Below are 21025 nucleotides of genomic sequence, written 5' to 3'. Positions count from 1 at the left end.
TCTCCATTTTGTGGGGTTCTTTTTGTCTTTTTCCTTTATTCTTTTTTTTTTCTTTAAAAAAAAGAAATACATTTAAAAATGTGTTTTTTTTTTTTCAAAAGACTTGAGAAACAATGTGGTTAGAGATGTGATGGTACATGATCGACAATTCTTATATCAGATCGACCAACCTTCTTTGATCAAACGATGAACACAATTGCAATAGAGAATGTTTAAATGATTTGTCCGAGCACACTCCTCTGAAATTCCATTTGTCTGAAGGAGGAATACCATACTAGAAGAACATATATCACCGACATAGATGCATATTTTTTTATATTTGTGAAAATGTATTTAAATTTGATTTGAAATAAATTTTTAGTTTTACTTTTAATTTAAAAAACCCCTTTGGATTAGAGAGAGATTTAATTATTTTCTTTTAAGAAAAAGTTATAAATTCAACTTTTAATAAAATAATATGACGTGTTATAAGGATTGTTTTAAAAGTATTGTAATCAAATAATAATAAATCTCTTAAAAAATTATATTTAATTGTAAGAAATTTTATAAGATTAAAGAAAAGTTTTGTAACTTTTCAAGATCCAATTCAAAGAAGACTTTGATCTAACAATTTCACATGACACGGAGAAATTTGTGGGCACTATGTTGATATGGAATTAAATTAAAGTCGTTGACCGTAAAACTAATAAAAACCCTAATATTATTGAATTATTATCATTATCATCATTATTATATTCCGAGACACAAAAAGGTTGGTAAAATTCCCTTTGCTACAAGTCAAAACATACAAAGACGAGAAACCGGATGAATCACATGTAGCAAGTAAACACCTCATAATAATGACCAATAATAGTTTCAAGAACATTATCATATTCTTCCCCCTTTTTCCAAGTTGGTCCCCTTTCCATAACCTAATATGTTTTACATCCATAACACCATAAGTAAATGTACATTTATTGCATAATTTACATGTACATCAAAGAGGGAAGAATTTAATGAAGGCAATGAAGAAGGTAGATCTTAGCTTTTGGATTTAATTGAGGGAAAAAAATTTGATAGAAAGTGAAAACACAAAAGGGGGTTTGATCATGAAGTTGACTTGGGACCTCAACGGCCATGATGAGGCGTGTGGTGGCTTGAGGGGACAAAATCATAGAAATTGGTAGCTAAAAATGAAGGGTTGTGATGAAGAGAATAATGAAGGTATAACCTTTGCGTCTGCAATCACTTGTGTTGTGTGTGGCTTGTGGGTCTCTACATAGCTTTCTTGATATCCCTCTCATGTACACACAACCACCCACTAAGCAAAAATGTGGGCTGCTTAGCCATATAAAGCCATTTCTTATTATTACAAATGTTTACTCACTAGCAAACAACACATTCAAATGTGTTAAAAGAGGCCTCTCAATCATTTATCACCCATAAATATGATTTTCTTGGACAATAATAATCATTAAAAAAAAAATGGAAAAGGGTAGGCTCCTAGAGTGTAGCTTTATGATTTTTATTTTTATTTCATTACCTATAAGTACAATTTCGGGTTTGGATTTGGATTAGGCTAAAATTAGAGGATCGAGATTGGGTAAAAGTCATTTATTGCACATAAGTATAGTTTTGATTGAAAAAAATAATAATCATAAAATATAAACCTAAAAAATTAAAAGAATGAAACCCTAGGGTTTAGGGTTAGATTTAAATGAAAGTGTTACTTTTAAGTGAATTAATTTCTATTCATCGGTATGATTATGTTTAAAAATTTAAGATTTACTGAAAAACAGTCTTTAGGTCTTTTAAGTATGACCGCATACTTTTTTTAATTCGAATTAGGTTGATATCAAAGAGTGAACATAATTTATCCCCTAAGTATGATTTGGTTTGAAAAACTAATAATCATTAAAGAAATTTAAAATTTTAACATATGGACCCTATCTTATAATTATCTGGCTTTTACAATTCGGGTTGGATTTGAATTAGGAATGGAAGGGTTGGATGGATAGAGAGGACAAGAGAATGGAGGTATGTGCAATGTAGAAAAAATGGAAAAGGAAGTGATAGTGAAGACGAGATATGGGGCTTGGTAAAGTCAAGATTCTCACACTAGAAGGGAGATTTAGCAATGGGGACCCATATTTATGAACTTGGCACAACATTCCTTTGCTTGTATAATGAAGAATAATGGATGTCCCCTAAACTTTTAGGGCCTGGACCTTGGATACCCTACATCTGAAAGAGAGATGGACAGTTGCATGAAGGGTTGCTTTCTTTTCAGTAGAAACAAATTGGTCCTAGATGGTAACATGCTATAGAGTACATTTATTTACCTATTTTCACCTAAATGTGAAGGCCATGAGGTGGGCATCAAGCTACTTACAAGTTACAAGTTAGGGAAATTGGAATGTTTGTAGAATATCTCATTTACTTGTCCTCTTTCCCATATTTTTTATCCACTAATTCTATCCCCCTTAAAACATTTTTCAAATACAAAAACACTCGATATTTTTCCCCAAATTTGTGAATGAGTCAAAATTCTCTTATATAGAATAACAAATAACACGCAGTACATAAATTTTATCGTAAATATAAAATATTTATTAAAAAAATATATGAGAAATTTCTGTAATATATGTAAAAGTTTTCTCAAGTCGGATGGAGATCAACCCTGAAGTGTAAAGTCACGATTTTTTTAAGATTAATGATGATATTATAAAATTTTTATAAGTACTAATATAACATTAGGTTCTATAATAATAATAGTTAATATAGACTTTAAAAGTAGATCTCAAAAATGGTTTCATGGAAAGTAGTTACAAAAATTTTCCCATATGGCATCCTATGCTCATTGAATTTTTGTACTTTGTTCACTTTACTATGCAAACACTAAGGAAAAGGAATTCATAGGAGTGCCATGAATCTAAGCAATAAAAATAAAAAAAATAAAAAAAATAAAAAAAGACCAATAATGAAAAATGAAATCCAAGTTTTCTTGGAATTATGATTCCAATCTTGAGTTTCCTCGGAAACAGGTTTCCCAGATAGGACAAAAGTCCCCCATTAGGCCATGTTCCCAACAGTGAAAAAAGACTTTGACTGCAAAACCAGATTTCACTTCCCTCACTCCTCACTTTTATCTTCCTCCATTTTTGTCTCCTTTCAACTCAAATTTCAACCTTTTTACATGGGGAAAAAAAAAAAAGAAGAAAAAACACTTTTGATTGATTAAAGAAAACATGAGATTTGGAAAATCTTTGCAAATATTTTTTTGTTTTGCAATGTTGTCAAAGACTTTGGCAAGAATGATTGGGCTGAATTTGACTAGGGTTAGACTCATCAAATAAATCAAATCCCGACAAAGATATATGAATTAAGAGTGATTATCAAATGGGTCCACCCTTTTTTTCTTTCTCTCAAATGATGAACCATGTCTCACTTGCAAACCATATCCCCAATTCTGATTTAGTCAAACACCAAGACCTCTGTCTTATTATTGCAAATTTTTAATTTTTTTATCCTTATATTAGTTTCAAACTTGGTTATTTATTTATAAAAAATAACATTTTAACAAAATTTAGGTGTGTAAAGATACTTAAATAAATGTTATTATAAAATGTATTAATTATGTTTCAGACGTTGCTGAAAAGGAATTGATAAATATTTTCAGATATATTACGAAAAAAAATCGACTTAATAAGTTGAATTGTTAAAAATTATAAGAATTTTGTTCATATTATTATAAATATACCTTCCAAAGGAGATGAATGAATAGATGAAATCGAAGATGGTTTGATTTTTTTTTTATTTATTTATCTTTATGTGAATAATATGTTTATAATTTTTGAAGAAAATCCCTTTGAAACAATGGTTTAAAATTAAAAATCGTTTTAAATCATTCTTTAAATTGATTAAATAATTTTTAAAATTAAAAAGTTTACTATAAAAATCGGAAATAATTAATGAATTAATTGGGCATTGGGATGAGAAAATGAAAAATGGCATGATTTCCCACAAACATCGAGGAGGAGGAGGAGGCAGTGGCAGGAGGAGGTGGCAGAAAATGATCCCTACAAACCCCACAAGGGCCACAGGGAGGGGGGTGGGGGGACCACCGCCACCACCCACCACCACCCCACCACCCTCCACCCCCGCTGCCCTTCGTCTTTCCCTTTTTTATATTTCAGTTCCCGAGGTGGGGTCACCAGACATCTCGTTCCCCCGGAATATTCTCCGGCCAAAAGATATCGACTTTTCCGGCGAGTCGTCCGCCGCCATACCACTATGATAGATGTGGTGGAAATGGCCAATCTCCTTTGTGGAGGTTGGGAAACACACATCATTTCCAATTAGCTTCTGTGTTTGTCCTCTTTGAGCAAAGACCTCATCCCCATATTTGTAAATATTAAAATTAAAAACTTTAAACCCAAAATTTAAATAAATTTACAAGAAGTAAATATTTTATTTTTCATAATAATATTTTAAATAAAATAAAAACTATTTTTTTAGTTTTTTTTTTATATTATTTTTGCAAAATTTTAGAAAATAATAATAATTAATATATATATTTTTTTATAATTATGGAGGGTGTTGTTAGAGTGGATAGTGGGTGGTGGGAGTTGGAAATTGGAATGCAGCTTTTAGCATTGAATGTATTTATGAGTATATATATGATATATCTTCAATATCAACAATCTTTTAAAGCAGATTTCGCATTATTAATAAAATCTTGGCTGTTAGAGACTTTAGACAGGGACATGAGATTTCGTTCTCTCTGTCACTACATGCTCATTTTCTCACGAGATATTGCACTGTACAAATCTCCCGATTATTTCCCTTACTGTCATGTTTTGTTCTCCAAAAATTTGAGAAAATAAAATATGGGCATAAAGTTGAGTTTTGGACCAAAATAACCTTTGTACCAAAAAAAATAAAATAAAATTAAATTTAACATTTTTATTGTCAGGTAGGAATTATATAATTAAAAAAATATTTTTTAAAAAAATTTAAGTTAAAACTTCAAAGACCTCAACTTATTTTTTTAACTAAAATCTCAATTACCAAATGAGGTTTTGTTGTGGGAATGATGTGAGTGAAGAAAAAAAGACCACATTGAATAAAATATATGTTTTTGTGTTCAATGAAGGCATTTTTATTTTTATATATTTATTAAAATTATTTAGAATTATATTTTTTAAAAATAAATAATTTTAAAATATATAATTTTAATTAATTTAATTTTTAATTTTTATTATTTTTTATAATGAATTAAATATGAGAAAATCGGTGTTTAATATTTCAAATCAAGGTAGTCTTAAAGGCTAATAAATAATTATTATTTTAATTTTGTTTTTATCTTTAAAAAAATCCACTATTTAATGTAATAATTATTAAAGTTATTACCAAAATTTGACTATTAAAAAATATTTTTCACAAAAATATTCTATTATTAATTAATATAAATCTAACTTTATTTTATGCAATTATTCAATTATTCTTAACCACAAAAAAATCCCAGATTATTCCAAAATCAAGTAATAATCAATGAGTAGAGAATGGATAATGACGAGAAATTCAATTTATCGCGATAGGATAAATAGAAAATGAAAGGAGTAAATTACATACAGCGACCGGCTATAGCCGGTAAAAGACAAATATTTAATGGGACCAGTGGCCGGAAAATCCAGGAGGGGAAATATTTACAAGTAAATCGTGGAGATCTCACTAAACCCTTGAAGCTCGGAGTATCAGATTTCATTTTTCTGCTTTTTAAAAACACTTTTTCTCTGTTTCCTGTTGTGTTTTTTTCCCTCTTCATTGTGTTTTTGTTTTATAAAAACAGCTTTCTCTGCTCCCGTTCTGTCTTCAAAGTCCACCTGTCAACCTTTACTGTTGGGTGTCCTCTCTAAACCACTTTGCTTGGCTTTCTCTCATTTGTTTCCACTGTTTTCTCTCGCTGTTCTCAAGCCTAAGCTGCTCTCTTGAAGTGGGTTTTCTGTGGGAAAAGGCTGTTGGTTTGTTTTGTGGTTTTGGGTGTCTCGGCATTTGGTCTGGGTCAGACCCAGATCGTGGTTTGCGGGTGTGGGGAGCGGTATGAGAAGAGACTGCTTTGTGGGGTTTTGATTTGTGATATGGGTGGAGCAGTGAAGATGGAGTCTGTGCTGAAGAAGACGCTCAAGAGTCTCTGCTGCAGTAACGGTTGGACTTATGGGGTTTTCTGGCGTTTTGATGAGCGAAATTCCATGTAAGTTATATTTTTGTTTTTGTGTATGTCTCTGTTTTCTCACCCTTTGTCTGGTTGGTGAGAAAAGAAAAGAAAGATTGTGGGTCTTACTTTTTTCTTTGTTGCTATGGTTTCCGCCGAGGAAAACCTCAACTCAAAGGAAGCCGTGTAGTTCCATACTTCTATTAGTTTCAGTTGAACTGGAGGTTGTGGTTTTCTTTCGTTTCTTTTTATTTTCCTGTATTTTCTCAGAAACCAACCGAACCATTATGGTCTGTTCGTTTGCTACTTTGATAATCTCAATGTTTTTTGGCCTGTTTTGGGTACAAATTTGTTTCAAGATATGATTTTTCTTCTAGTATTTGCAGATTTTACTTCGCTTGTTTTGTTTTCTTCTGTGTAGTTTCATCACATGGGTCTTCAAGTCAATGGGGGCTACTGAAGATCAATTATTTTTCTCTCATTTTAAAATTTTTATTTATTAACTATTTTTTCTCATTTTTAAAACTTTAATGTCTTCTTCTGGTTTTCTCTATGGACTGATGTTTAATGCAAGTGGGGATCAACTGTCAGACTGAAATATGATTTATTGTTTAAATTTTTTATGTTATAGCTTTTGTTTTTTTCTTGCTGTGACCAGAGCATATGAGGAATTGAAAATCCCTTTACTTTTAATTTTTTTCCTCTTTGGATTTACATGCTGATGCTGATCTTACAGACAAATGGGTTCTAGGAGAAAGCACCAGTTTTGTTGTCTTTAGTTTGGCTTTTCTTGAGGAGACAAAAGGGGGAAAACATGTCTGAAATGGTTAAATTTGGCTTCCTTTCTTAAAGATTTGTTTATTTTCTGTTTGTTTTTGTAGAACCAAATGCAGGATTAGTTTGTTTTGGAATCTAATTTAGCAAGCTTAATGTGTTTGGATTAAACTACTCCCTTTAAAATTTGTATTGATTTTGATGTTGACCGGCCTTAATCAAACTTAAAGGTTTCTATATATGATCAAATTGTTGTTGAATTTTAGAAATGTTCTTTCTTTTTTGTCATTTTGCAGAAAATATTGTAAAATTCAACATTTCTAAATGTGGGGTTTAGGTTTTGCTCATTCCTTTAATTCTATGATATGTTATCCACACTAGGTTGTTGACCTCGGAAGATGCCTATTATGACGAGCAAATGGGGGTTGTGATTGACAGCATGCTTTCTAAGGTCCATACGCTGCGTGAAGGGTATGCTTAACACCTTACTCTATTTTTCTGTTATTGAGTCTATAAATTTTGAATTCGTTCTGCGTTTACTACAATTTCCTCTAGAAGATGATTTGTTTTGAAAATTAGAAGCATTAGGCAGAACTCTGACCATGGTTGTCATTTTTTGTTGTCTCATTTAGAATAATTGGTCAAGTTGCTTTCACCGGGAAGCACTGTTGGGTATTCTCAGATGCTCAGAGTGGAGAGTGGAATTCTTTGTGCTCAATTGATGGTGAAGATATATCCCAGGTATATAAATATATATATATATATATTTGAAGATTGAATGCCTGTTAATTCTTTCATGTGAAAAGGAAACTCATATTTTTATATAAGGGTATTAGTAAAATTAAAATGTCTGCTTACAGCTCAATGGATTATTCTTCTTTCTTCTTCATCTTTAACTAGCTGTCTTTTGTTGTTTAAAAGGAAACAGTTAGTCAAACTGGATGTTCATTGTTCTCACTTATAAGACATTGTCCTTTGGTTCTGCAGGATGATTCTGAGATTCATTGTCAATTCTCCTCAGGAATAATAAAGGTACTCTTATTTTTCCGCTCACATATAATCTTACTTTGATCTAAGTATAATAAAGATTCATGATATGCCACTGGACTCTGTGGTCCATAGACCATGACCCATATGTAATGATAGTGTGAATCTACTTTGCAGACAATTGCAGTAATTCCTGTGGAACCACGAGGAGTGGTGCAGTTTGGATCCAACCAGAAGGTTAGTACCATGGAAACTTTTGAAATAATATAGAATCAAGGTTTTTAGATGATTGGAACCATGGGCTTGAGTCATATCTAAAGCTCAGAAGCTATAGAATTTGCGAAGTTATTATTCCGTTAATCTGCAAATTCAGAAGAAATTCGTGTTCTGACTCCTAAGATTGTGCATAAAATACAATGTTCTAGAATCTAGATGGATTGAATGGATTTTGGTGATATACATTTGGGTTTATTTCGTTATATCCCAATTTTCATCAATTACCTTTAGCAGTGTTTCCAAGATGCATGTTTTTGGTGACATAATATTTGGGTTTTTCGATCATGTTATTAACTAATCAATTTGAAAGCAAATATGATTGACTGCTTCATGGTTGAATACTTCCCATTGATTGTACTGTTTTTGATGCTGCAGATTGTGGAGAGGTTGGAATTTTTGGATCTAACAAAAAGATTGTTCCGAGAGATGGAAAACATTGATGGGCTTATGGTGTTGAGCAATGCACCTTCTGCTTTGAACAGTGAAATTTATGATCCAAGTGGATTCTTCTCTTCCTTAATTTCATCTGGAAGCTCCAATCTTGGGAATATCAAATCTGAGCATGGCAATGGCCATAAAGAGCTGATAGAAAAAGCTTCTGCTTCAACAAATCTTACTCAGTCTTCCTCTTTTACTCCTGAAATGCAACATGAAAGGATAACCTCCATGATTAGTAGCACATCCCATCTTAGAAACCAGTTGCAAACAGCTGGCTTAGAAGCTCAGTTCATGCTGTCTGATCAGCCTAATTCTCAGATACAGCAGATGTTTTTACAGTCAGCCTCTTCTGTCAACAACCCAGCTGCTAGAACCCCTTGCATCAGTACATGGAGTAGTGAGGGTTCTACTCTGACTTCACTTGAGCGACAACTGTCATCTGAAATGAGGGCTCAAGTTTCTCAAAATGCAGTTCCTGGAAAACCGAATACTGTTGCACTTTGGGGGAACCTGGTTCAGGATTCTCAAGTGGACTCAATGTTTACTTCACTAGAAAGCACAGAAAGATTGATTGATGAAGAGAAGGATTTTCAATGCAGGCTGGGAAAATCAGTGAACAACCAGTATGCTGCTCCATTTATCCATGCGACCGAAGGTGAACTTCTGGAACAATCAACTAGCATACTTACGCTCCCTGAGGAGTGTAAGCCAGTTGATTTTAAAACAGACCCATCCAAATCCTACCCTGTGGATAACCTTTCTCAGTGGTTTGGTGCCCCACGAGAGCAAAGCATCAAAGGAATGGCTTCAATGTTGACTAATGACCAGTCACAATCAGTGGGGATTACTTCATTATCCTCTGGTTTGGACAGAAGTGATTTTCTCGTTGACTTTCCAGTCAAACATCCAGCAAGTTCTATGCAAAGTTCCGTCATTAATATGTTCAGCTCTGATGGAAAGGAGAGATCTTTGAATGTGCCCAGCACTGAAAATGATCTGTTTGATGGTCTGGGGCTGGATTTTGGGTTTGAACTGGCAGGGGAGTCTTGGGAAGATTTTATAATGCCTCTATTTAATGATGGTCAATCAACTCTTAGTACCGGTGTTTCAGAATGCATTTCAGAGTTGGATGTTGGTTCCATGGCTGTCCCCAGGAAAGGGTTATTCTCTGAATTAGGACTTGACCAGCTTCTAGATGATATCGTTGGCAATTCTAGTTCTGTTACTAAATCTAATTCTGAGGATCAATTCTCCTCTACTAAAAGAAGAAGACTTGGAAGTTCCTCAGTTAACAGTAACCAAGTTCAGTTTGCGGGCCTTTCTTCTTGCTTCAGTGGGAGCATGAATGTAATGCAACCTGTGTACAACCTGGATAAGACCAACAGTCTTGTACCCAAAAAAGAGGTCATCCCAAAATCGCAGGTAGGCTTATGGATTGATGACAGCTATAGCATCAATGCTGGAGGTTCTGTTGCAGCACAACCTAAGAGGCCGGTGGAGCCTGCCAAGGCCACCAAGAAAAGGGCTAAACCTGGGGAAAGTACTCGACCAAGGCCCAAAGACCGGCAGCAAATCAAAGACCGTCTTGAAGAGTTGAGAGGGATCATTCCTAATGGTAGCAAGGTACATATTTTTTGGATCTGTTTGTTTGTGCAGAGATATAGAGAAAAGAGTTTGTCCTTATTAATGGAAAAAAAATTTCATTGAAAAGAAAGCAAATTCCACAAGTATTATACAACTTGTTCTTTTATCATGCATATTTTTTCCCCTTCTTTCTTTTTATGGCAAAACGAGTATCAATATTTTTGGAAGTTAATCATGCAAGTAGTGGGACTTCTGGAAGGATATGCTGGATAGATTTTTGTGCCCATACAGTTATTCTAAACACTGCATTTCATGTTGATGATTGATATTGGCTTCTACCGCCGCATAAAAATATTGATGCATTTAAATTGGTTTATGTAACAGTGTAGCATAGATGTTTTGCTGGATCGCTCCATCAAACACATGCTTTTCTTGCAAAGCGTGACAAAATATGCTGACAAACTTAAACAAGTAGATGAGCCAAAGGTAATCAATCAGCTGGTTGCTTATTTCTGTTATTCAAATTTGTTATTGCATGTTTTAGTTGGGGGGTGGTTTGGTTTAGTTTACTGATGGGTATGACAAATGATTTATAGCTGATTGGCCACGAGAATGGAGTGGTTCTGAAAGACAACTCTAGTGGAGGCAGTGGCAGCAGCGGCGGTGGTGCTACATGGGCATTTGAAGTCAGTGGTCAAACAATGGTTTGCCCAATTAGAGTTGAGGACCTTAATCCACCTGGCCAAATGCTTATAGAGGTATAAGCCAAAGAAATTTTTATGTGAATTGCCTATTTCTTGAAGGAGAATATCCCTTTGAATGTATTTCTGTTTCTGTTGCAGATGCTTTGTGAAGAACAGGGGTTCTTTCTTGAAATAGCAGACATAATTCGCAGTTTTGGCTTGAATATCTTGAAGGGAGTGATGGAAGTTCGAGAGAACAAGATATGGGCACGCTTCATTGTTGAGGTAAACATTAAAATAATACATAGAAGGAAATTGAATAACCAATTTTCATCTTTGCCTCGATTTCTTCTGTTCATTTTTCGTTTTCTCAGCTAGGGACCTGATCTTTAGTGCTATTTTACAGGCAAACAGGCATGTAACGAGAATGGATATATTCCTTTCCCTTGTTCAGCTTCTACAAGAGACGGCAACTACTGGGGTCAGTCCAACTAATCAACCTAGTAATGTCATCGATAGTGGGGTTCCTCCATTCAACAATTACCAGCAACCTTCAGGGCCACTTCCCATCAGCTTGGCTGAGACTCTTCGGTGATCAAATGCATAAATAGGGTTTCAGAAATACCTTGAGCATTCATCTACTGACTGACCGCCTGCTATGATTGGTGTTCTGAAAATTAACAGCCACAGTCAGAGAGAAAAAGAAAACAAAAGAGAAGTAAAGAAAAGGGTTTTCCATCCCATTTCCACTACCCTGGAAATGGCAATGAAATGTGCATATGGTTGATATAGACAGGGAAATACTACAAAGGAATATCGGATGATTTTTCTCCTTTCCAAACAGTTTGCGGTTTAGAGTGTCTGCCCGGTGAGGGAGGTGAAACCATGAATCTAAACTTCTCCTATAATCCATGGGGTTTGATGGGATTTGTGTTGGGTTACAGATGTGGGAACAGAAATGGGAATGAGAACCATTTTTTGCTCTCTGTTTTTTCTTTTGTTTTTTTATCTTTTTCCTCCACCTCCTGCCATAACCTGTTTATATCTAGAAGCTGATAAACCATTTAGTTATAGGCTAACCTGTGATTTGTTCTTGGACTCTGTTGTTGTTTCATTAATAGAATAATATCAAAATTTCTCCTCTCTACGATGTTGTCTCTACCTCAACTTGAGTCCTAGTTGGATCATTATATTCTTGAATGTTTTGCAGAAGTTCACACCATTCTGGAAATTGCTTGTTGAGAGCAACATCAATGGCGAATTACTTTCAATTAAACCTATAAAATTTCCTAGAGTTTGAGATAAAATTTTCACTTTATGATCAAAATTCATGACTTAAAGCTAAGTTCACTGCTGAAGCGTTTCTGAAAAATGTCCACCCACCTGCTACATTGGACTAAATCAAAAGGGCAGCGTTTCTTCTCAAGCTTTAGCTGGATTAGATCCTCCATTTTTTAGCTGAAAACAGCAGTTAGAACCTGGAAACTTAAAACCTGGCAGGCAGTGTGAGCTAAGCCCAGGCAGGATTGTGGATTTGGGTGGCTCCAACAGAGGAATTACAATCTAACACAAACCCATAACTGGGTAGTGTTTCCTCCATGTTCAGGTTGTGGTGGATCCTAGGTCATTTGCTGAATCATCCACCACCAAGAGGACATATCTATTGACTGCTACATCTGAAGAAAAAGAAAGCATAACTGCCTATACCATTTTAAACCCTGAATTGAAACCTAAGCAAGAGTTTAAAAAGTCTAAACCGGCTTTCTGTAAAGTGTAATGCCAGTATACTAAGCATATGATAAGGACATTGTGGCAAAAAACAATTGAGAATGTGCGGAGTAGAAGAGCACCTTGTGATAGTTGAATTTGCCTTTCAAATCAGTGCTGCAATTGTGGAAAGGCTCCCAAAAATGGAGATAAGTGGTCCTATTCTAATGAAAGCAGCACTAACCAATCACTTTTTATAAAGATAGCAGGCTGGTGGGTTCATTTCATTACCTAATTCGCCTTGAAAATAAAGGGACGGCCTGAACTGATGGGGTTTTATAAAGAATGAAACCAAGTCAGGTGCATGGAGGCTAATGCACTTGTTCTTCTTAACATTAACAAATGATATACCAAGAATTCCAAGTCTCATACTCGGTTTCCCACTATACAAAAGATTATTAATGTTCCTAAGAAGATTCTAAGATGGTTTGACACTAGATTACTAATCGGTAGTTTGGTCATGTGGAACAGATACACTTTACCTTTTGTGTTATGCATCAATTTCCAGCCAAAACCTAATCAACTTTATAGCTACACATTTTTTTAATTCAACATGGTTTTCTTTCCATAAAATATTTCAAGGAACACAAAGTATAGTGACTTTTATTGATAACAATTCTAGCTAGGCTTGTTTAAGATGATGGAAAGTTGGTCCATTTGCAGTTTCACCTCTGCAATTTCCCAGAAAAGGACTGCATATTGGCCATGTTAAAGGTTTGCTCATTAGTATATCACCATCAAATGAGTTGTAAGAACCTGAATGTCGGCTTGGAACTTATCATGACAGGGCACAACGAGGATATGATGAGCAAAAATATCTTAGTGTTAGAATGATTGTGTTGAGATAAGCTCTTTTGCTTAATTTTCTTATCCATGGAAACAGTGAGAGGAATCTGATCAAAGATCCACTTACCATAATGGACTAGCACAGCACATGAGCAGAATGGTAATGTTATTTTAGTGATGTTTTGTCTTCTATTTTCAGCCTACTTTAATGTCAACTCCCCATTCAAAGGTGGACTCTAGGTCACCAAGGAAGCCAGTGTGTGGCTGACAACTATTTTCGCCGAATTTTCATGACATTAAGGTCTAAAGAGAACATGTAATTCCTAAACAGGAATTACCCAGTTCTCCGATTACATGGTGGACATCTTTCCAATCCCAGTTTGTAACAGAACTTATGAAAAAAGTCACTGCTTGAACTTGATTTGTTTGCTATCCCTGGACTTGTTTTCTTGAAGTAGTACCCTTGATATTCATAGTTACATGCTTTACAGACGTCTCAATATGTTTGATGGTTAATGTAACCATACTGCTCTGTTAGGAAAAGAATGAGGACACATATACTGAACTTCAACTAGATCATTCGATTCGGGTTTGGGAAGATCTGGGCAGGGTTAGATAGCCCATTATTCCCCAGGGACAAGGTTCTTTGAGTCTGTTCGAAAGCAAAACTCCATTTTAATTTCACCTTCTAACACTTTATATGATTTGTCACATGTACACGTTACTCAGAAAGTTGAAGATCATCTCAGTCACCTCTGTCCGACAGTTGGTTCCAACGATGAAAATAAACAATCACCCTTTTAGGATTTGCATGCTTGGCTGACGTCATTAGATTTTTGTATATATTTTTTTATATTTCTGAAAGCAACACGAGGCAGCATATGCCTCCTCTATATACATAGGAGCTTCAAAGACTTGGCACTATCATCCTAGCATAGCCCTTTCTTTCAACCAATTCTAGTAATCAGTACTTGCGAATGACACGAAAAATGGCTCATCAGAAGGAAGTGACCAACAGGGTAGAGTGGAAGATAAGGGTGGCTGATGGTTCATCAAAAGATTTGGTACCTGAGTCAGGGCCTGCAGGCAGAGCCTGGCTTGGCATACAAGGACTGATTGCAGGGTTGGTTTTGAAAGTGGGGAGATGCTTCAAGAAAGCTTGGGATTTAGCTGTAGATGACCCCAGGAAAGTGATCCATTGTCTGAAGGTAGGGACAGCTCTCACAGTTGTATCACTCTTTTACTATACGAGGCCTTTGTATGAAGGACTTGGAAGAAATGCTATGTGGGGAGTCATGACTGCGGTGGTCGTCTTTGAAAATACTGTTGGTAAGTACTCAAAATTACATGTTTTTCATATGAGATTAAGAATCCGTTTGATAATCATTCTAGGAAGTTTTTCTAACACTTGAAAATTTTTATCAAAAAAACTTGTTTTCAAGTGCTAGAAGTGCTTAAAACGCTTCCTAAAATTGCTGCCAAACAAGCTCTTAGAACCCAGCTTCTCTAATGAAAATATAAACTTAAAGTTGCCTCGAAACCAAGGGAAATTCACCATTTCACCTTGTCAAATTGCAGGTGCAACACTATCTAAAAGCCTCAACAGAGCATGTGGGACTCTTCTTGCTGGATCTCTTGCTGTTGGTGTTCACTGGATTGCTAGTCAATCAGGAGAAAAACTTGAGCCCTTAGTGAATGGAGCCTCAGTTTTCTACTAGGTCTGTACAGACTTCTGCCTCAAAAGGCCTTTTTCCTATAAATGACTTAAAAACTCACAAGCCATTTCTTTCTTCAGCTTCTGCAGCAACCTTCTCTAGGTTCATTCCAACAGTGAGAACCCGGTTTGATTATGGTGCTCTGGTCTTCATTCTCACCTTCAGTTTGATCTCCATTTCTGGGTATCGTGTCGAGAAACTGTTGAAGATGGCCCATCAAAGATTGTCCACCATCGCCATTGGGGGTTTCATGTGCATTCTCATAAGCATACTGGTTTGCCCCATTTGGGCAGGCAAGGAGCTCCATCTTCTCATCACTAGAAACATGGACAAACTTGCCTACTCCTTGGATGGTAAGTTTCTCATAAAACACTCTGCTACAAGAAATTTAAAGAAAGTCATATATCTTCAAAATCGCCATTGCAGGTTGTGTAGCAGAGTACTTCAACAATAGTGGGATCCCTGTGGAGAAATCACAAGGCTACAAGTGTGTGCTAAACTCAAAGGCAGCAGAGGAAACCATGGTATGAAACAGGACTAGTTGAAACAGTTTGTCATTTCTTTAAGTTATTACCTTAACTGAAACTGATTGCATACCAATATAGGCCAATTTTGCTAGATGGGAGCCTGCCCATGGCCATTTCAAGTTCAAGCATCCATGGAGACAGTATCTCAAGGTTGGGGCATCAATGAGAAGATGTGCATACTGCATAGAGGCTCTCAATGGCTGCATCAGTTCAGAAAATCAGGTAAATTCTATTGTGACTCTGTGAGATTTCACATCTTACACGTGTTCTAAAGCTGTGAGGACCATATACTCATAATAGACAATATTTGAATTGGAAGAAACCAATTTCTTACAAATAATATCATAGACCACATAAGAAGGATTTTTAATAAAAGATAAATGAAAGGTAGTAGAACGTTGTTGGGTCATTACAAATAATATCAAGCGACATATAGGAGGGAGTAGGCCATCGAGAGGGCTCTTAATACTATTTGTAATTGCTATTAGTTACAAATAACATTGAATGGTACAAATGGTATTAGATTTTATTCCCGACCTGGTATGGACAAATGGTTTAAGGGTCATTCCCTAAACCAATATGAGAGGAAATTCATCCCATAAATATAATCTCATATGACATGATAAGGACACCCCTATTGTGCATTTGTATCTCGGTGCCTAGGCTAAAGAGCCAATGTGGCGCCCGAGATTTTTGGCTCTAGTGCCAAAGCGACCTAGAACTCAGATGGTACCAGGAGGGCAACCACAAAGACCTTAGTCTTGAGTTCAAATCCTAGGGAGGCCACTCTGGGTCGCTTTGGCACCAGAGCCAAAAATCTCGGGCGCTGCATTGGCTCTTCAGCTTAGGCACCGAGATACAAATGCACAACAATCCCCTTGCATGGGGGCGAGGACGCCCCCATGGGAATATATATAGGTAGACTTCCCTTTAACTTTGTCCTCACAAGGATGTCCCTCTTTGTCTGCATGAAGGGTATATATTTCATGGACAATATCTATACGGGAAGAAGATACTGTCACATCTACAGCTCTTAATACAAAACTTTTCATTTCTTTCTCAACTGAACTGTAGGTTCCCGAGTCCATAAAGCAGCATCTCAGTGGTAACTGCTTGAGATTAGGTTCAGTCTCTTCAAGTGTAATAAGAGAGCTGGCAATCACCATGAGAACAATGAAGAAATCACCAAGGACACAGAACTTATTGAAAGAGATGAAGAATTCAGTCCAAGAGCTCCACAATGAATTGGGATCTCTACCTAATTTACTACTTCCACCACCTTCAATACAGGCAACACTTCCTCTGGAGGAGGTGATTCCAATTGCAACTGTAGCCTCTCTACTGATTGAAGTTGCTGCAAGAATTGAAGGCATTGTAAGTGCCACTGAAGAACTAGCAAGTCTGGCAAAATTCAAGCCTGCAGTTGAAAGGATTGCACCCCATTAACAGAAAGATGAAACCATGCTTGGAGATTAAAAATTCCGATGTGGGAAGTTGGCCAACTTGTATGTCAATAACTGTATGATGTGATTGTTGTCTTTGTTGGAGAGGAGTGAATTACTAACTTATTTCCTTTTCTATCATTGAAATTCCATCATTTATATATGTTGGGAGTATTTTAGCTTATACCAGAGACAAAAATTCATTCCATGATCTAAAATCTCGACTTAATTGTATATCTGATATCATATTAAATTATCAAATTTAAAAAAAAATTTAAATAATAAAAAAAGCTAAAAATTAATAATAAAAAATAATTCAGATATCAATATGAAATTTAGAAGTTCTTGGATGATGTTTTTAAAATATATAATACTTACACATAATGATGAATTGGAGTTACATCAATATGGTGGTGTTTGGATCTTGGAGTTTAGTATCCTAAACAGGGGAAGAATTGAGGGTATTAAGAAATGTGTTTGGAATTGGGGTTAAAAGAAGAGTGCAAGATTCTAGAAACGACGTCGTTTAAGCAAGCGGAGCAACACAAAGGACATCTTTCCTTATGGAAAACGGCGTCGTTCCGTTGCGTTATAAAATTTCTCTGGATCCAAACACCACCCCCGCGGTTCTAGGGCTTTCGGGAAGTTATCAAGCACGAGCACACTAAATTCCCAGACAAATTGATGATAACTCCTCCCTGAAACCCTAAATCTTAGCTCTTCAATTCAATTCTGTGCAAGGAAGGTCTGTTATGGCAGACACAATCATTGCCTCTGAGAATCCATCCCTTTCGTCGCCATTGAATCCCTCAAACCGCATAATCTGCCGAGTGTATGCTCTCCAAATCCCTATTATTCTTTCATTATCAAAACCAATTTCAGCTTTGAATTATCAAAAGCATATGTATTTCTTTCTTTCTTCATACTTCTGAGCTTGTTTTACAGGGTTGATTGAGAAAGAGAGACCAGCTTATAGGTTTAATATGCTCGAAAGCATGAACTTTACTCTTAAGATTGTTCAATTTTTTTTTTTGCAGGTGTCAAAAGCAGTTTTCACAGTACACTTGCCCTAGATGCAATTCCCGGTATTGTTCACTTCAGTGTTACAAGGTGGGCAGATACTCTGGTGGATAGTGATTTGAATATTGTTGAAAATTTGTTTTTTCATGTATGGATAGTTTAGTTTTCTATAAGTTGAATCAATATTTTGTGAATATATGGATGCTTTAGTTTAGATAAGTGCCTTGATTGATACCTAGTGTTAGGGTTTGCAACAATATTGCTCCCCTAGAAATGATGGCTGAAGAAATAATACCGGGATGGGTGTGTTAGGAGGGAAATGATTAGGCTTTTCTATAAGCTTTGGGATAAGAAAGACGCTGTATTTTGTTGCTGTGTGATGGTCAAGGCTTACTATAAGTCTCGGGATTACATTGAGAAGCCAAAAGCTCTTTTTTAAGCTCAATAAGAGCTTGTATGCCTGTTTACTAATTTTGTTTGAAGAGCTTATGACTTAAAAATGGATTTAATATGGAAGCCATGAAAATGTTGTTTCTCGTAGAAGTTTTATTTTGGCTTGTAGAAGAAGTTTTTTATCTTTAATAAAACTTTTACAATTTGCAATATTGTGCCTTAAAAATTATGACTTTGGCTTCAGCTTCAAGCTAAAGCCAAAAACACGAGTTGTCCCAGACAAGGCCAAGAGAATTAGCTTGAGCTGATTGACGCTAAGCAGTTCCAGTGATGTGAGACTTTCATTTTTCAAACCTGCCCTTCATTTTTTCCTGTAGTCCTCTGAAGTAGTTGATGGATAGCACATTAATGCTTACTATTGAAAGTATGTGCCTATTTTTCCCTAATCATCTATGTGCATCACTTTTAAGTTAAATTTTGAAGCAACATGGGAAAAATCAAGAGAAGGCGTTGTTATGATTGTATTCCTGGCTGGGAATCATGAATTTTTTCTTCATATAATGATAATCATCATGCATAATTTATGCACGCAGGAAATGGTTTCATTTCAATTTTGAATGTTTCATTTTCAATTTGTTTTGTCTTGGTTTTTTATTTTATTTTTTCCATTTTTGTTCCTTCCTGTGATTGTATTTTTTTGAATAAACATTTTCATACTTGCCTAGGAAAATACCAAATGAAATGTGGTTATATATACTCCCATGTATTGTCTATTGACGATTTCTGAATATGGTGGATACATCATATGCATTTATCATCGCCGGTTTTCTTTACCAGAAGGTATCAGTGTTGCTGGTCTAACTTCATGCATGATTACTTATGTTTGATATCCTTTTCTCAGTCTCATAGTCTTCGATGCACGGAATCCTTCATGCGAGAAAATGTAGTGGAGGAGCTGGGGCAGATGCAACCAGATGATGAAACCAAACATAAAATGTTGGACATACTCAAACGGTTCCATTCAGAAGAGGACATGGATAGCATGGATGAGGATGGTATGGTTTATCTGTTGCCTAGATGCCATTTTGCCTGCTTTTTTTTTTTTCTTAGGGATCTTTTCTCTGTTTGCAAAAACAATTTTGCACTGGGCTACTGCAGCTAACTTCATCGCATCATCCTTGCTAAGTTCGGTTTTCCTTTTCCTTGCCAGATTCAGGTCTGTCTGAGGAGACGATTCAGAAAATTTTATCTGGTATATTTCTGTGTATTATTTCATTTCTTTGTTGAATCTTCATAAACAATTTTCCACACTTCTTGGATTGTAGTTGGACTGTGCGGATTAACTCATGCTAAGCTGATCTGTTTTGGTCTCTTCCATTCCACTTGACAGGATGTCAAGTCAGCTTTGACGATTTATCTCCCAATGAAAAGAGACTATTCCAAAGAGCTGTGGCATCTGGAGAACTGAGCAAGATGATTGAACCCTGGGTTCCATGGTGGTTGAAGCCTGCTGCTAGAACGCTATCTCTCAGCCAGGAAGGAACTCAACTTGTCCAACCACTCATCAAGCAAGAAACATCAGTATCATCGGAAGATGACCCAGAAAGTAATCAAGCAAATGAGATCCCTCCTGGCCCTGAAACCCCATTACCCCCTGTTAGCAAGCTTATTGCCACAGAGCCATCCCCGCTTTTAACTGTTCACCTGGTTGACATTCTATACAGCTACTGTTTCACCCTCCGCATCTACAATGGAGATTGGCGATCAGATGCATTAGGATCAGCCATGGTGTTATTGAGCATATCATCTGTCTTGGGTCAAGCTGGGCTGCCTGAAACCATATTGGAAGCTGTGTCTCATTGCTTGGAGCAGACATGCTCTCCTGCTTACAGACACCTTGGTGGCCTGCAATTTGGACTGGGACTCCTCGATGATGTGATAACTCTACTCTCCCTTGGGAGCCCTGCTCTAGTCTGCTCCCTTTGTGATCTGCAGAGGCTGATCCAGGCTGGGGAAAGGGAGCTGAAGCTAGGAAAGCCGAGAAAGTCGAAAAGGCCAGATATAAGAAGTAAGCTGAAGCTTGCAGAGAGGAAGATATACTTCATTATGTGCTGGGTCCATGAGCAGCCAGATGAAGCCTGGTCTTCCTTGGCAGCCATTGTAAAGACCGAGAAGGGTTCAACAATGGACTTTGCAGCCAGTCAAAGGTCTGTCAAAATGGAAGATAAATCAAAATCCAGAGGCAAGATTCTCATCGAGGAGGTTCAATGAGTCATCATTTTTCTATACTTTCCCCCTTTTGGGTTTAAGATTTTGTTATGATAGTACAATGTATAATTCTGAATCTGTTGTATATATTAAGGATTAGTTTTGATAATGATGCTGAGATTCAAGTCGTTACTCTCTTTTCCCAAATTTTCTGAGCAGCCAAACACTCTGA

At 36.1% G+C, this 21025-nt stretch overlaps 3 protein-coding genes across 3 annotated transcripts; all 3 read left to right on the top strand.

Annotated features, from left to right (window-relative positions):
* The first annotated feature begins 5715 nt into the window (after positions 1-5715).
* On the top strand, positions 5716-12082 carry LOC117907219 (transcription factor LHW). The gene is made up of 10 exons (XM_034820681.1): positions 5716-6232; positions 7349-7438; positions 7600-7708; positions 7955-7999; positions 8132-8191; positions 8606-10291; positions 10637-10738; positions 10849-11010; positions 11095-11220; positions 11342-12082. The coding sequence occupies exons 1-10, from the start codon at positions 6120-6122 to the stop codon at positions 11528-11530; spliced, it is 2682 nt and encodes an 893-aa protein (XP_034676572.1). The 5' UTR covers positions 5716-6119; the 3' UTR covers positions 11531-12082.
* Positions 12083-14415: 2333 nt separating this feature from the next.
* Positions 14416-17335, top strand: LOC117905647 (aluminum-activated malate transporter 10-like). The gene is made up of 6 exons (XM_034818534.1): positions 14416-14817; positions 15067-15206; positions 15284-15556; positions 15630-15727; positions 15809-15952; positions 16805-17335. Exons 3-6 carry the CDS (start codon positions 15412-15414, stop codon positions 17174-17176), a joined length of 759 nt encoding a protein of 252 aa, XP_034674425.1. The 5' UTR covers positions 14416-14817; positions 15067-15206; positions 15284-15411; the 3' UTR covers positions 17177-17335.
* Positions 17336-17784: 449 nt separating this feature from the next.
* On the top strand, positions 17785-20985 carry LOC117928795 (zinc finger HIT domain-containing protein 2). The gene is made up of 5 exons (XM_034848814.1): positions 17785-18004; positions 18210-18282; positions 19487-19640; positions 19796-19837; positions 19976-20985. The coding sequence occupies exons 1-5, from the start codon at positions 17925-17927 to the stop codon at positions 20854-20856; spliced, it is 1230 nt and encodes a 409-aa protein (XP_034704705.1). The 5' UTR covers positions 17785-17924; the 3' UTR covers positions 20857-20985.
* The last annotated feature ends 40 nt before the right edge of the window (positions 20986-21025 follow it).

The sequence above is a fragment of the Vitis riparia genome, chromosome 2 (assembly GCF_004353265.1).
Source record: "Vitis riparia cultivar Riparia Gloire de Montpellier isolate 1030 chromosome 2, EGFV_Vit.rip_1.0, whole genome shotgun sequence".
Lineage (NCBI taxonomy): Eukaryota > Viridiplantae > Streptophyta > Magnoliopsida > Vitales > Vitaceae > Vitis > Vitis riparia.
Note: the sequence above shows the minus strand (reverse complement) of the source record. Positions and strands in the feature narration are given on the sequence as shown.

Bases quoted from the DNA above. Each gene is read 5' to 3' on its own strand.
- LOC117907219 (XM_034820681.1), top strand. From the start codon at position 6,120: ATGGGTGGAGCAGTGAAGATGGAGTCTGTGCTGAAGAAGACGCTCAAG. The intron at 7,439-7,599 runs GTATGCTTAACA...TGTCTCATTTAG, and splicing joins GTCCATACGCTGCGTGAAGG to AATAATTGGTCAAGTTGCTT. The intron at 8,000-8,131 runs GTACTCTTATTT...TCTACTTTGCAG, and splicing joins TCTCCTCAGGAATAATAAAG to ACAATTGCAGTAATTCCTGT.
- LOC117905647 (XM_034818534.1), top strand. From the start codon at position 15,412: ATGGCCCATCAAAGATTGTCCACCATCGCCATTGGGGGTTTCATGTGC. The intron at 15,557-15,629 runs GTAAGTTTCTCA...TCGCCATTGCAG, and splicing joins ACTTGCCTACTCCTTGGATG to GTTGTGTAGCAGAGTACTTC. The intron at 15,953-16,804 runs GTAAATTCTATT...ACTGAACTGTAG, and splicing joins GCATCAGTTCAGAAAATCAG to GTTCCCGAGTCCATAAAGCA.
- LOC117928795 (XM_034848814.1), top strand. From the start codon at position 17,925: ATGGCAGACACAATCATTGCCTCTGAGAATCCATCCCTTTCGTCGCCA. The intron at 18,005-18,209 runs GTATGCTCTCCA...TTTTTTTTGCAG, and splicing joins AACCGCATAATCTGCCGAGT to GTGTCAAAAGCAGTTTTCAC. The intron at 19,641-19,795 runs GTATGGTTTATC...TTTCCTTGCCAG, and splicing joins GGATAGCATGGATGAGGATG to ATTCAGGTCTGTCTGAGGAG.